General features: G+C 42.5%; 1 protein-coding gene across 1 annotated transcript in view; it reads left to right on the top strand.

Moving 5' to 3' along the window:
- Positions 1 to 14,309, top strand: part of CLNK (cytokine dependent hematopoietic cell linker) — a gene marked incomplete at both ends in the record, with an annotated part of 149,739 nt that overhangs the window by 83,980 nt on the left and 51,450 nt on the right. The window contains 3 exons of the mRNA XM_080796353.1: positions 3,119 to 3,156; positions 7,478 to 7,622; positions 8,794 to 8,900. Of these exons, the coding sequence (XP_080652479.1) occupies positions 3,119 to 3,156; positions 7,478 to 7,622; positions 8,794 to 8,900 (290 nt within the window). The remainder of the gene's footprint in view (positions 1 to 3,118; positions 3,157 to 7,477; positions 7,623 to 8,793; positions 8,901 to 14,309) is intronic.

The raw sequence follows: 14,309 nt of genomic DNA, 5'->3' as shown, positions 1-14,309 counted from the left end.
AAGACTTGCGATCAGAAAGGGGCCAGGAACCAGACTGTGCTGGAGGCTGGGAACCACGGCAGAGAATCCAGGTTCCACGGGGCGTGCCATGGGCCACGAGTGACATGAACCGATTCACAGTTTTAAAAATATGCTTTTAAAATTACATCCCAAACCTGCATTGTAAGGAACATAGGGACTGCAGCAGATAAAGACAACTCCTTCCCTAAAGAACGGCTAAGGACAAGGGCGCCTGTGTGCCTCAGTCGGTTAAACGTCCCCCTCTTGATTTGGGCTCAGGTCATGAGCTCTGTGTCAGACTCCATGTTCAGGGCAGAGTCTGCTTGAGATCCTCTCCCTCTCCCTCCACTCCTTCCCTGGCTCATGTGCTCTCTAAATAAATAAATAAATAAATAAAATCTTTTAAAGGGAGGGCTGAGTACATACCCATCAAAGAAGTAATCAAATGCTGCCTATTTTTATGTAGGTGTCCCAGTGAATGAGACAGAAAGTAACTGTCCTGACAATTCCGTGACATTAAAGTCACCTAGAATGGTCAGAGAGGGGAGCCCCAGGAGGATCCCAAAGGGCACCAAGCATTATGGAAAGTAACACAGAGGAGGTGGGAACTCCAGCTGGACTCAACCCAAGCAAAGACTCAGAAGTGGAATGAAACATATTTGGAGGATCCAGGAGAGTCTCAGGCTGCAGGCTCATGAAGGAAGAGACCCCACAGCTCTCCATGTCGGAATAATGACCACATCTGATGAGAACAGTTTTCTAAGATGAGGTCATATCGAACTCTGAATCACACAGTGGAGATGCTTCCCTCGGTCCTGTGGGCCAGAGTAGGTCCCCAAAATTTCAGTGCTCATTTGCCTCTTCCAGGCCGGCTGGTCCTTATGGGTAACCTTATTAATGTAACTCAATTCATGAGAGGGTACAGGTTGCTACTGTAAAGGGCCGGAAAACCTGTGGGTTTCTCCACCGGGGCTGTAGGTAGGGGTATGATTGTGCTGGGACGGGAAGATGTCCTCAGTGCCCCAGGACAGTGGTAGCTGCAAGTGCTACCACCGGGATGGGCTGGGACTGGGCGGCAGGTGCAGACAGACTTCTGCTCTTGCCTGCTCATTATCTCAAGGAAATTAGCTTTGGCTAGTTAACATGTCCCTGATGCACTGGTCCTAAGCAAATTCCAGAGAGCTGTGTTTCCACTGAGCCAAACTTTCATTAATTTACACATTACAGTCTACACAAGGCTTGGGCATGCTGACACAAATCCCCAGCTATTAATTGCATATTTTGGTATGGTAAAAGAATTCTGGGTGGAAGGGCAAAAGTCTAAGAACATGATGAAGCCAGAACAAGATGCAGAAATACGAATCATCCTGTGGTCCTCTACGTGACTTGGACACAGGCCAGAAATTTGCCCTGAGATTCTGAACAGCCAAAGGAGGAAGGAAAATAGATATCTCTTGTAAAATCAGTGTTTTTCATTAAATCAAAGCAAACCAATGCTGAGAAGCACACAGCTCCCGAGACCCACTAGAAACTTCTCACATATGTGCTAATAAAGAGGATGTGATAAAAACATTTTCTGCTTATAATGTTCCTGCATGCAAACTAACAGCATGACACTATAATGCAATTTAGGAAAATTAAGTCTAGAGGAAGCAAAAAACCCTGCAGATCATGTGAGCAGTTCAGTGGCTCTGCATCATCTGAGGGTGGAGTTTAAAATAGGGCATCGACCGAGTGCACTAGACGACCTCCAGGCAATCTTCCATAAAACAAGTCCCAGTAAGGGGGTCAAACATTGACAGACCTCACATGAACAACACTCACTCAACAAACACCTGTCAAGAACTCATTTGTTCACGGGGCAGCTGGGTGGCTCCGTGGGTTAAGTGTCTCACTCTGGATTTCAGCTGGGGTACTGATCTATGGGTCATGAGATCAGCTGAACGTCGGGCTCCGCACTCCATGGAGTCTACTTGACTCTCTCTCTGTCCCTCGGCTCCCCTCCTGATCTCTCTCTCTCTTTCTCTCAATAAATCAATGAAATATTTTTTTAAAAAAAGAACTCGTTTGTTCAATGTTGGGCCCTGGGCCTGGAGTTAGGGACAGATGAGTGAGTAGACCTGTCCCCCTGCCTGTGAAATATTTCCAGTCTGTTCCAGGAGATGGGCATACAGCCGATTACAGCAAAATGCAAGTGCTGTGCCAGAGGGTGGGGGAGGGGCAAGTAAACCTCCTCATGGGCCCAGATGCCCAGGGAGTCATGACTGGGTGCATATGATGGGGAGAAGGAGGGGTCCTTCTAACCTGATACTGACCTTCCATAGAAGGAGCGAGCTTTTCTAGTTTGGATATGATTGTCTAGCCTCCTTTTTCATCGCCCTTGCTTTGCAAGAACAGCAGATAGAAGGAAAAGTATGCTAAGCGAAATAAGTCAATCAGATCTCACTGATCTCACTGATCTCACTGATATGAGGAATTTGAGAGGCAGGGTGAGGGGTCATAGGGGGTAGGGAGGGAAAAAATGAAACAAGATGAGACCGGGGAGGGAGACAAGCCATAAGAGACTCTTAATCTCAGGAAACAAACTGAGGTTTCCTCGGGGGTACGGGGGAAGGATAGGGTGGCTGGGTGATGGACACTGGGGAGGGTATGTGCTATGGTGAGTGCTGTGAATTGTGTAAGACTGATGATTCACAGACCTGTACCCCTGGGGCAAATAATACATTATATGTTAATAAATAATAATAATAATAATAAAAGAAGGAAAAGTATGGACATACATACTGCATTTTAGGCGATCACCTTCAAAAGAAATAAATGGCAATGAGCACAAAACTTCCAGAGAAACACAAGGGTCACTCTTTTCAACGTGTTTTGGTTTATTTTTTAAGATTTATTTATTTATTTTAGAGAGAGAGCGCCTGATCCAGGGGGGCAGAGGGAGAGGGAGAGAAAATCCCAAACAGACCCTGCACAGAATGCGGGACTCGATCCCACGACCTCTGAGATCACGACCCTAGTGGAAACCAAGAGGCAGTCACCTAACCAGCTGTGCCACCCAGGCGCCCCCACTCTCCTCAATGTTTTGCAGTAACACTTGGTCCACTTCTGTTCACAGGCCAGCACCAGGCTATCGATGAGCCTCTTCTAGAACATGTAAGTCAGCCTTCCCGAATTGTCAGTCTTTGACATTTACAAAGTGAGTGGTTCTTTTCAAGGTACTTGGGTGAATTTAAAGAAATTTAAACTTAAAGGAACAAAATTTAGAAAAGAAACAAAAACAACAACAAACTTTTCCAAATAGCACGATTTCCTAGCAGAGACACCTGCATTTCGCTTCTTGTGTATAACCTGTCTTCCCACAATACACACTGTAAATCAAACCATTATGTTGTATGCCTTAAACTTACATAGTGATGTATCTCAATTATTTCTCAATCAAACTGGAAAAAATAAATAAGTGGATAAGGCATTAATAGAGAGACAAAAAAAAAAAAGAAAGAAAACTGTCTTCCAATTCCTCAGCTATGAAATGCAGATAAAAATTAACTCACATGGCTACCGCAAAGATGAAATAAGATGAAAATACCACCACATGGTGCTGGCAAGGGGGAGACAAGAGAAGCACTTCCTAAGCTCATGGTGAAATCTTAAATTGGAACTCACTTTCTGGAAAGCCATTTCATAATAACCAATCAACATAAAAATGTCCACTTTCCTTAGCCCAATAATCCTATGTCTGGGAATTTAAACTAAGAAACTAATCTCAAATTTGGATTAATATGTAAACATATTCATTTGTATTTTATAATAATATATTTAAAGAGAAACACTGGAATCATCCTAGATATTCAATAACAGAAAAAAACATTGACTAGATTATGATGTATTCATATGATGAAGCCACTAAGAGTATTGACAAAAATTTTAATGACTAAAGAAAATTTGAAATTTATAACATGAACTCAGCTACCTAATGTTATATTAGTTTATTGTTAAATTGTACATCATTTAAATAGTTTTAACTAGCATATCTATAGATAATATTGGGAACAAGTAGATAGATGAGAGGGAGAGAGAGAATTTGCCTTTAAAATCATTGGTTCTTCACTGTTTGAAAGCCTTCTTTAGAATCAGATTAAAGCTACAGATCCTCACCTCAGGACACACACGCATAATCAATCAATCAACCAATCAATCAATCACAAATATTTTTAAAGTAGGAGGCTTGTGGACTGAAAAGACTAAGTTTTAGTTAAGAAAACCACTGCTATTGGTAGTAGTAGGTTGATAATAGATTATTAAATAGATGCAAGTCATTATATTTAAAATAAAATTCTGTCTCTTTCTCATTCTGGAAAGAAATAAACCAAAATATTAATATTTAGTCCTGGGGCAAGATTCTCAGGGTCTGGTGTAGATTCTCTATAGACCTGGGGTGATGGTTGCTGTTCCCCCTTGTGTCTCTCTGTGCCCTGACACCACAAAGTCTAGCAAGGGGATTAGACTAAAGATCTCTGTCTCAGATTCTTTAGCAGGTCCAAGATTTCCCAGAGGAACTGCACTCTGCGGAGTCTTGGTAGTTGCTGTAATAGTATGTAAATGATGCCCCTGCAACAAAATGTCCATCTGTCAAATCCCAAAAGGAGTTGCTCCAGGTCAGAACTCACTTCTGTGTGCAGTTCTGAGGGAGAACAGCCCAGCCACCTCCCCTTCTTTCCCACGTCAATTGTGAAAACCCCTGGAGTTCCCCTCCTGGCAGACTTGCTTTGCCCTGGGCACTCAGCGGTACCGAAACTCAGTACATTAACTAGAGAGAAAGGATCTATCACGGGCAGGTGTCATGAGCAGGTGTCAAAGTAGAACCTTTATGGACATTTTACTCAATTAATCTCCAACTACAACCAAATAAAGCAGATTTAGCCATCTCCAATTTACAGATTAAGCATGTGAGTCAGAGGGGTTAAGTAACCTCCCCAAGGTCATAAAGTGGATCCAGTTTAGATCTAGGAGTGGGTGACTCCATCTTGGATCTATGTTTCCCCCAAGCAGACTGATCCTGTCTGGTCTCCCACCCAAGAATTCCTGGTCCGAGCCCTGCTTTCCTCCTAAGACCAGACCAAGAAGGCAGGGTTTCATAGCTGTAACACCTGGTTGCTCGGGGCACAGCGTCCAGGCAACCACGCCAATGGCCCCACTCCAGCTTTGTTCAGTGACCTAACCTCTTTCCGTTGGTCATCAAGGTCCCCCTTTCGATCCTGTTCCTACTCCTGGGTCATTGTGCTGGTTCCTGTTCTCTTAGACCTGAGCCCCTTGAATTTTGTAACTTCATAACTTGCCTGACCCCTCAGTTCTTGTAGGACTTAATCCTTGGTCTCCTTTAGGAGCATTTTGATAGGAATCAGGGCATCACACTGAAAGCCAAACTCATAGTCTTCAGGGAGCCCCCCTTCTTTATGCTCTCCCATGGAGAACACTGACATACTCTTGCATCAAATAAGCAGAGTTACTTAGAGCCCAAGGAAAGCTTATAAGGCCTTCCAGACAGGGGTTGGTGAGTCCCCACAGCACTCTGCTCACCTGGAAATTGGGACCATCACGGACATTGTCTTTACCTGTGCCAAACTGCTTTGGTAGAGCAATGATGAAAAAAGAGTCATGCTTGGAGCTGGTAAGCAACTTGCCCACATACACTAGAGAACTGGAATCCTGCAGAGCTGGAATTTAAACACAAGCCTCTAATTCCAAGCCCCTCCACTATAATAAAACCACCTCCCAGACTGCTGTGTTCATACAACGAAAAAGCGTACCTAAAGCATCCAGCACATATCAAGTCCTTAACAAACATTAGAGGGGCTCTAGGGGAGGATTGGCAACCTTGCTTTATCTCTGCATTTCTTCAATTGTCATTAGCACAGCAGCAGCCACGGTAATATTTATATATGTATATGGTATTATATACAATACCATCAGGTATTTTGCTCAAAACTTTTGATGCATTGTCTCATTTAACTTCTGGTTGCCAGTATCACTCTATAATTCTGGGTGATTGTAGTAGTGTGAGTGAATATCATCTAATTCAAAAATAATTGAAGTGGCCTCCAATAAAGATTATCTCTAACTGGGGAAATTACAGGATAAATGAAAAATTTTAAATCATACCCATTATTACACACTAAATCTAATTAAAATCCATTATTTTATGTACTTGCTTATTTAAGAAGCATGTATTAAGAATCTACTATGCACACACACACACACACAAAAAAAACAAAAACCCACAGATATGGTGAAGGCTATAATGCAGTAACTTTGACTTTAAGCCATCAGTCTTTGACTATAAAATAATTGAGAGTCCAAAGAAAGAATTAGTGGGCTGCCCAATTCATGTAGTGTGACTAGGATAGGCTGGGAAGAAGTGAAATGCCCTCTACAGAATCAAAAAGGAACTTAAAAACTCAGGATCTGAGCCCAGGCTCACACTGTTTGCCATTGCACTCCCTGGTTAAAAGTCAAAATTATGGATGTTGCAACACAAGGAATGCCCTAGATTCTTCGCCTTTCATCTTAGGCTCAGAACAATTTTAATACCCGGCACTGGATTCTAGAGGAGGTGGATGTAGCAGAAGACCTAGGTTCTGCCTATCGATGGCACCTATGGTCTCTGTGGTTTTCACAAGTCACCATTTCCAGTTTCTATATTTGTAAAACAAAGATGTAAATTGTTAATCCTGAGGGCCAAACTGGGGGATGTGCATGCCAATCTCTTATAACTGGATCTGTTATTTATAGCCATGGCCATCTGGGGTCTTAGTGGGAACTTTAAGAGAGACAAGGGATCTTTCTGTATGAAAGGCCATTGAGATTAGCAACTGGGCTGAAACACAGCACAATGCTGAATCCAAATCCCAACACATAAGTACAGATTCCAGAATTTCTATAATGGGGATTATATCTTTTGCTGGGTGGTACCCAGTCCTGCCATCTCCAGTGTTCAGACTTGGATCTCATTAATGGTATATAGAAATACAACCAAAATTTGTGGATTGACCATGTATCCTGACACCTTGCTGAATTGTTTATTAGTTCTAATAATTTTTTTAGTGGGTTCCTTGGAATGTTCTACATACAAGATCCCATCATCTGCAAATAGATCTCCTTTCTTCTTTGAAAGGCTCATGTGATTACACTGAACCACTCAGGTGATCCAGGATAACATCCCTATTTTAAGGACAGACAATGAGTAATCTTAAGTACCTCCTTAATGTCCCTTCATAGCAGTACCCAGATTATTATTTGATTGAATAACCAAGAATGGGAATATTTGAGGACATCTTTAAGATTCTGCCCACCACAAGAATTTGCCCAGATTCTTACAGGTTTTCATCTAAGAGAATCTATACGTCACTGTAGCCCCCCTCAACTTTGTTATGACTGAACCTTCCCTTGACTCCATCAACCGTTTCCTCCTGCTTAGGAAAGGAACTTTGCTGTGTCAGTTCTGGATGGATCAAAAGACCACATGGATGGCGACTATGAGCACCCTGAGCTTCACATGGTAGAAGCATGGCCATCAATACAAATTTTGCCAGCCAGGCCTATAAAGGAATCAGAATATGCAGGTAACATCTGGTGTCTAAAAGCTGGGAATGCACGTCCATGACGCAATACTGCACGGCAGTTAAAGCCGCAGATGCCGAATTATACAACTCCAGGCTAAAATCCTGCCTCTGTGCCTTACTCGTTGTGTGGCCTTGAGCAAGCCTAAAAAATTCATTTTCTTTACCTAAAAATGGGTTCATAATAACAGAACTTACCCTCTAAGAGTTCCTTCAAGTTCTCAACAGGGGACTTGGCACAGAGTCAGAACTCTGTAATTACAAGTTGTCACGATCACGATGCTCTTCCTGAGTCCAAGGAGCAACCGGGGAGCATGGCAGAGGGTGGACAGGCGGGGCTGTGGGCAGCATGGGAACTTTAAGACAGAGTTTGCGTAATGGAGAATAGCATGAAAGGGAAGACTTTTCAACTTGGCTGACTTGTTTTACAGGCAACCAGCGTATATGTAGCCCCAGGACATGGCAGCAAAGCCAAGCTTTTTAAGAGTAAGGAAGACATAATTTCACATCCACCCTGCCTCTTCCCAACTGGGACACACTCAAGTTCTCTGAACTATAGATACAGCACAGGGCTGTAAGGGAAAAGAGGAGAAAGCCCTTGTGATTTCTGAGGGCCTGACCCACAGAGACAAGTCTACAGAAGTTGTTTCAGGAAGAATCACCTTGCAAATAATGATGAAACTCCTTAGCTCATTCACTCAACAAGCAATTACTGAGTACCAGCCATGTGCAGTTACTGTGTTAGGACTGACCAAGTGACACAAAGATAAACAAAGCAGGATCTCCATTCTCGGGAAGGTCGCAATCTAGGGGCAGATGCAGAAAGATCAACAGATAATTAGGATAGACTATGTTAGGTGTGAATATAGAAAGAAGAACCACAGTGTTGCTGTTGGTGGGTGGGATCTAGAAAGATTTGCAAAGGGCGTGACAGCACAGGGCTTGAAAGGGGTAGGAGTTCCCAGAGACTGAGAAGAGTAAAGGATTCTCAAAGAGTAAAGGATTCTCAAAGACTCTGGAATTCACACATACGGACCAAGAGGAATACAGGTCCTCCTCCTTGGGCTTCAATCTCTTAATCTGTCCAGTGAGTTTGTAGATATGCACATACTTTGTTAATTGTAATGTGCTGAGTCCACATAAGGTAAGACTTCGAATTTTTCTCTTTCCACAGATACACGCTATTTCAAGGGTATGATGGACACTCCCAATCCCTTAGACACCAAGACCTCTGTCCCCACGGAGCGCCACCCCTGGTACACACAGATGGGGCTGGAGAAAGTGAGTAAAGGTTTGGCCATGTGACCCAAACATGGGCAGGGCAATTCCTAGCAGCCGGGAGCTTCCCCATCTCCCATTCCCAAGGCATCTTGCTGGTGATGAGCATGCTGAGTTCAGCAAGGTGTAGGGGAACTGATTTCTGTGACTGCTGAAGTCACGGTCCCAGGGAAGGAGCACCAAGAAGGGAAGAGCACTAACATTTGGGAAGGTTTTCTGTGAAGCGTTGGGGTGGGGACTCCTCACAGGCATTTCACCTGAGGCTTGCCTCCTTTTCCAGAAGCAAAATTTGACTCAGATCTTATTGATAATAACATGTCATTTTGCCCAGGCTGTAGGCCTAATGCTGACAGCTGGTAACCGGGTGCTAAGAAGTAAGTCAAGCAACCTCTCTTAGTCCTTTGTAACCTCATCTGTGAAATGGGCCTAAAAATCCCTACCATGCTTTACTTTGAAAGGCTGTTTGGACCCTACATATAAGAGACTTATGAATATATCCTGTAAATATAAATGCCATATATATATATATATAACATATATATATATGTTATATATATATAACACTTCTGCTAATGATTCATTTTCTTAATGCAGAAATACAAATGAATCACCCCTGGAGTTTCAGGGTTTACCAGGCACGATGCCATGTGACATTTTGTGTCCACACTCTCTGTGCAGACCTATTTCATGCAAGAGAGTCCCAGTGTCATAGACACCTGTTTTTTTTTTCCTTTTCCTATTAAGTTCTGCTTATAAAATGATTTCCCATGTGATAAACAAGCATTAATGGCATAATCTTTATAGATATTTCATACCTCATCATGGGATTTTTAATAATTTTACTTAACCATTGAGTAAAAACATTTTAAAAGCTTTGGTACATGTTGTAAAATTTCTTTCCTGAAAAATTGCTTCAATTTACCCTCCCAGAAGCCTTGTATGAGAATGTGCACCTCACAGGACTCTCACCGAAACTGGCTAGTGCTTTATTAATTACATTTTTAAAGGGATTTCACTGTCTTTTCTCAAATTTGTATCGCATTTATTAGTGAGCATGAACATGCTTTTAAATATTTATAGCACATTTTTCTTTGTGCATTATTGGTTCACATTGTCTATCTATTTAACTTGAGGGCTTCTGTTAATATTGATAATCAAAGGAAACAACAAATATTACCAGGCAATGTCATTTACCCAGAACACATCCAGGAGAGTTTGGGAGAACAGGATGAGGGATGAAATATTGAACACTTCTGCTTTACACAGGCAGCAACCTAAACTTTAATCATTCATTCAACAAATTCATTCAAGAAATATGTGTTGAGTGCCTGCCATGGATCAGACACAATGATGAGCTCCCACATGCACTGGTGAATAACCAAGGCCCTGTGCTCATGAAATTTACATACTGGTGGGAGGAGACTGGAAATAAATAAATAAACAAGCAAATAAATAAATAATAGACAATATGCTAAGTTATGAATACTTTTTAAAAATCATTAAAGCAGGGTAAGGGTAGTCAAGGAAGGTCTCCCTGAGTAGAAATGGGAATGAATGAATAAATGGAAGAATGAATGACATTTAATCCTTAAAATACCCTTGCAAGATGAGCATTATAACCCCCATTTTAACAGCTCCAACTTTTTTTTAAAGACTTTACTTATTTATTTGACAGAGCAAGAGAGATGGGGGGAAACACAAGCAGGGGGAGCAGTAGGCAGCGGGAGAGGGAGAAGCAGGCTCCCTGCTGAGCAAGGAACCAGACTTGGGGCTCCATCCCAGGACCTTGGAATCATGCCCTGAGCAGAAGATGTTTAACCGATTGAACCACCCAGGCACCCCAACAGCTCCAACTTTTGTGAGCTCTTTGAGCCAGTTACTTACCCTCTCTGAACCTGCATTATCTTAGCTATAAAATCTCATCGTTGTTATGATAATACATACAGAGCATAGTGCTTAGCAGGAAGCAATCAATCGGTCAATAGCAGACCTCTTCTTGAGAACAGGGACCATTTTAGCCCCAGCACTTAGCACAGTACTTTTATGTAAGAGGATCTCAGGAGATACCAGTTAAATGGAGGAAAATGAATGAACAAAGGAACTCTCAATCATTTGAACTGAACCTTGAAAGATGAGCAGCTGTTTCATAGGAAAAGAAACCCAGGCTCTACTGACTTCTGTCCACATGGAACCCTTTTTCAGCCTGGTCTTCAAAGTTCTCAGGTAAATATCTGCTTCTGTCAGCAACATCTGCACTGGGGCAGCCCCACAGGGGTTGTTGGACAAGGAGGAGGACACTTCAGGGCACTCATCACCAGAGCATAAAGCATGTTCAGGGAAAAGTAAGAATTGCAGAGCGACTGGACCAGTGGCTGAAGATACAAATTCTGGTCTGGTTATTAAAGAATAGAGAATATTCACCTAAAAACTTGAGCTTCCCTTTCCCCCAGAATTCAGTGATTCATTCCCCTTTACATGTAAGTAGGCCTTTGTTAGAAGAATTTTTTTAAAGATAATTCTCGGAGTTTTTAAAACAACTATGCCAGAATGTAAGCTTCCATTCTTATTACTTTATACTTCCTTCATAATATCTTTGTAGCTTTCTGTTACAATACAGATTTCTTCCTTTAGCTAGATCACTTTGCAAGTGGAACTATAACCTCAGCATTTCAAGTCAAGTGAAATCATGTGAGAAAAAGAATATGGGAGACTCAGCACAATGTTGGCCAGGGCAGGGTGGGGAAGTTGAATTATTAATTAAGTAAGGGCTTGAGCTCAATTCAGATTAAGGAGGAAGATTTATTCTTATGATCAATACTTGAATAATCACATTTCATGAGAAGCAAATTCTTTATTTTTCATTATAGCCTCATTCTCAAGAGTTAATTCTTACTACTTCTATATTCACTGTAACCTCTGTTGAGAGTAAACCATCGATGAAAGGGATCTTCAAATCCTGATGAGAGACCAGTTCCTACCTAGACTCCTTAGGTTGGCTACAACTGTCTTTGACCACTGAGCCTCTGCCCATCTTTTCATTTATTGAGCATTTTGCTATGTACCAAGCACCGTGCTCAACAATGGGGATGAAAAATGAGCCAGTGCCCAGAGTCTAATGGAAGAGTCTAATGGAAGTATAATGTGAAGTGATAAGACAGAGGTGAGCATGATTCACAGAAGCTGCATCACTTAACCCAGCTAGAGGCTTTTGAGAAGCCTTCTGGAAGAAACAGTGCAAAGCAGTCTTTGACACATCATTGTATGGTCATCAGTGGCCCTCATTAGGGACCATTTTGCCCCTAGGGGACAGCTGGCAATGTCCAGAGATAGGCTGGTTGTCAGGACCAATTGGGGAGTGCTACTAACATCTACTGGTGAAGAACAGGGACATTGCTAAGAGTACTATAATGCTCAGGGCAGCCTCCACAGCAAGGTATTGTCCAGCCCCAACTTTCAATGGTGCTGAGGTTGAGAAATCTGGGTTATAATGTGCTATAAGGTGTTGTGAGCTCAGACCTGTGTGTATGTCTGAGTCCTTTAGAATCCAAGCTCTTATTCCTCTTTTTCCCTCATATTCCAGCATTGATGCAGGCTTATAGTAGGCACAGATAAATATTTATCTAACAGAAAATGGGAGGAGCCCCCTTGGGAGGGGCAGAAAATATTCCCAGCCCTGGAATCTTATACTAATACCATCAGAGGGCACTTGCTGCTTGGGAAGGTGTAGGGCAAAGAAGTTTTTTCACACAAAAGGGCCAAGTGGATCCAAATGTCCAAAGACACCAAATTAATTTGGACACCAAAGGGGGAAAATGTGGGAATGCTGAGGAACCCTCATCCCTAAGATCCTAAGCACACCGGGTCCACCTGAGATAGAGACAAGAGAGAACCTCTACTGCTTCTATAATCGGGCTTGTGGTGGGAGGTGGACATAAGCCTTGAAAGACCCCATCTGTAAGGCAAGCACACAGAGAAAGCTGAAAGTTGAAGGCACAACAGAACATTGAAAAACCCATCCAGCACCCCAACCTCCACAGAGCAACACTTAAGGAACTGGAAGTCATGAAGGATGCCATAGTGACAACAACATCCAAAGAACGCTCAACTCTTAGTAGATTAATGAACCAGCAAAAGACCCACACACCTTCCAGGCATGTACGGTGGTCCCGTTTTCCACAGAGGAAAAGAACAAGACATTGAACATCATAGGGTAATAAGTAACAGGCTATTCAATGATACTTCTCCCTCCCACCATCCATCTTGTCCACCTCAACTTGATGCCAGTGAAGAGTAATGCTACAACCTGTACTTTCAGCGTTCTCTAGAAGCATAGGAGATAGATGACAGAGAGATACAGAGATACAAAGAGACACAGAGACAGAGACATAAAAGAGTGATTATGTGGGCTCCGTTCCTTGATCTACCATCTGAAAGCTGGAGCTCCAGGAAAGCCAGTGGTGTAAGTTCTAGTCTGAGTCCAAAAGGCCTGAGAACCAAGAGAATCAATGATGTAAATTTCAGTCTAGGGCAGGAGACCAATATTGCAGGTCAACATTCAAGTACAGAGACAAAGTTCTTTCCTTTGCCTTTCTTATTCTATTCATCCCTAACAGATTAACTGATGCCCACCCACAATGGGGAGGGCCATCTGCCTTACTAAGTCTACTGACTCAAATGCCAATCTCATCTGGAAACACCTTCACAGACACACCCAGAAATGTTTAGCCAATTATCTGGGAATTCTGTGGCCCTGTCAACTTGACACATAAAATTAACCATCATAGACCCCACTGCTGACCTAGGCTTAGAGGCTTTCAAAAACACTGGGCATCATTATATCTTCATCTTCTTCTCCACCCTCTTGCCTAGCAATTGTAGAGCCCCTAATGGTTGACCAGTGCCTTTAATAATATTAATAATGATAGCTAATAACTCTTTTTTTATTTCTTTTCAGCGTAACAGTATTCATTGTTTTTGCACCACACCCAGTGCTCCATGCAATACGTGCCCTCCTTAATACCCACCACCTGGCTCCCCCAACCTCCCACCCCCCCCCGCCCCTTCAAAACCCTCAGGTTGTTTTTCAGAGTCCATAGTCTCTCATGGTTCACCTCCCCTTCCAATTTCCCTCAACTCCCTTCTCCTTTCCATCTCCCCATGTCCTCCATGTTATTTGACATGCTCCACAAATAAGTGAAACCATATGATATTGACTCTCTCTGCTTGACTTATTTCACCCAGCATAATCTCTTCCAGTCCCATCCATGAATCTCTTCCAGTCCCGTCCATGGCTAATAATTCTAAAGCTTTGTTGGTGCCATTCCCTGTTCTAGGCACCTTGCATGGTATGTCTCATGTAATCACCCCATCCTCATGATGCATCAGTACTTTTGTTACCATAATTTCACAAAT

The sequence above is a fragment of the Martes martes genome (genome assembly GCF_963455335.1).
Source record: "Martes martes genome assembly, chromosome: 2".
In the NCBI taxonomy this organism is placed as follows: Eukaryota; Metazoa; Chordata; class Mammalia; order Carnivora; family Mustelidae; genus Martes; species Martes martes.
This window is presented reverse-complemented; position numbering and strand designations above follow the sequence as displayed.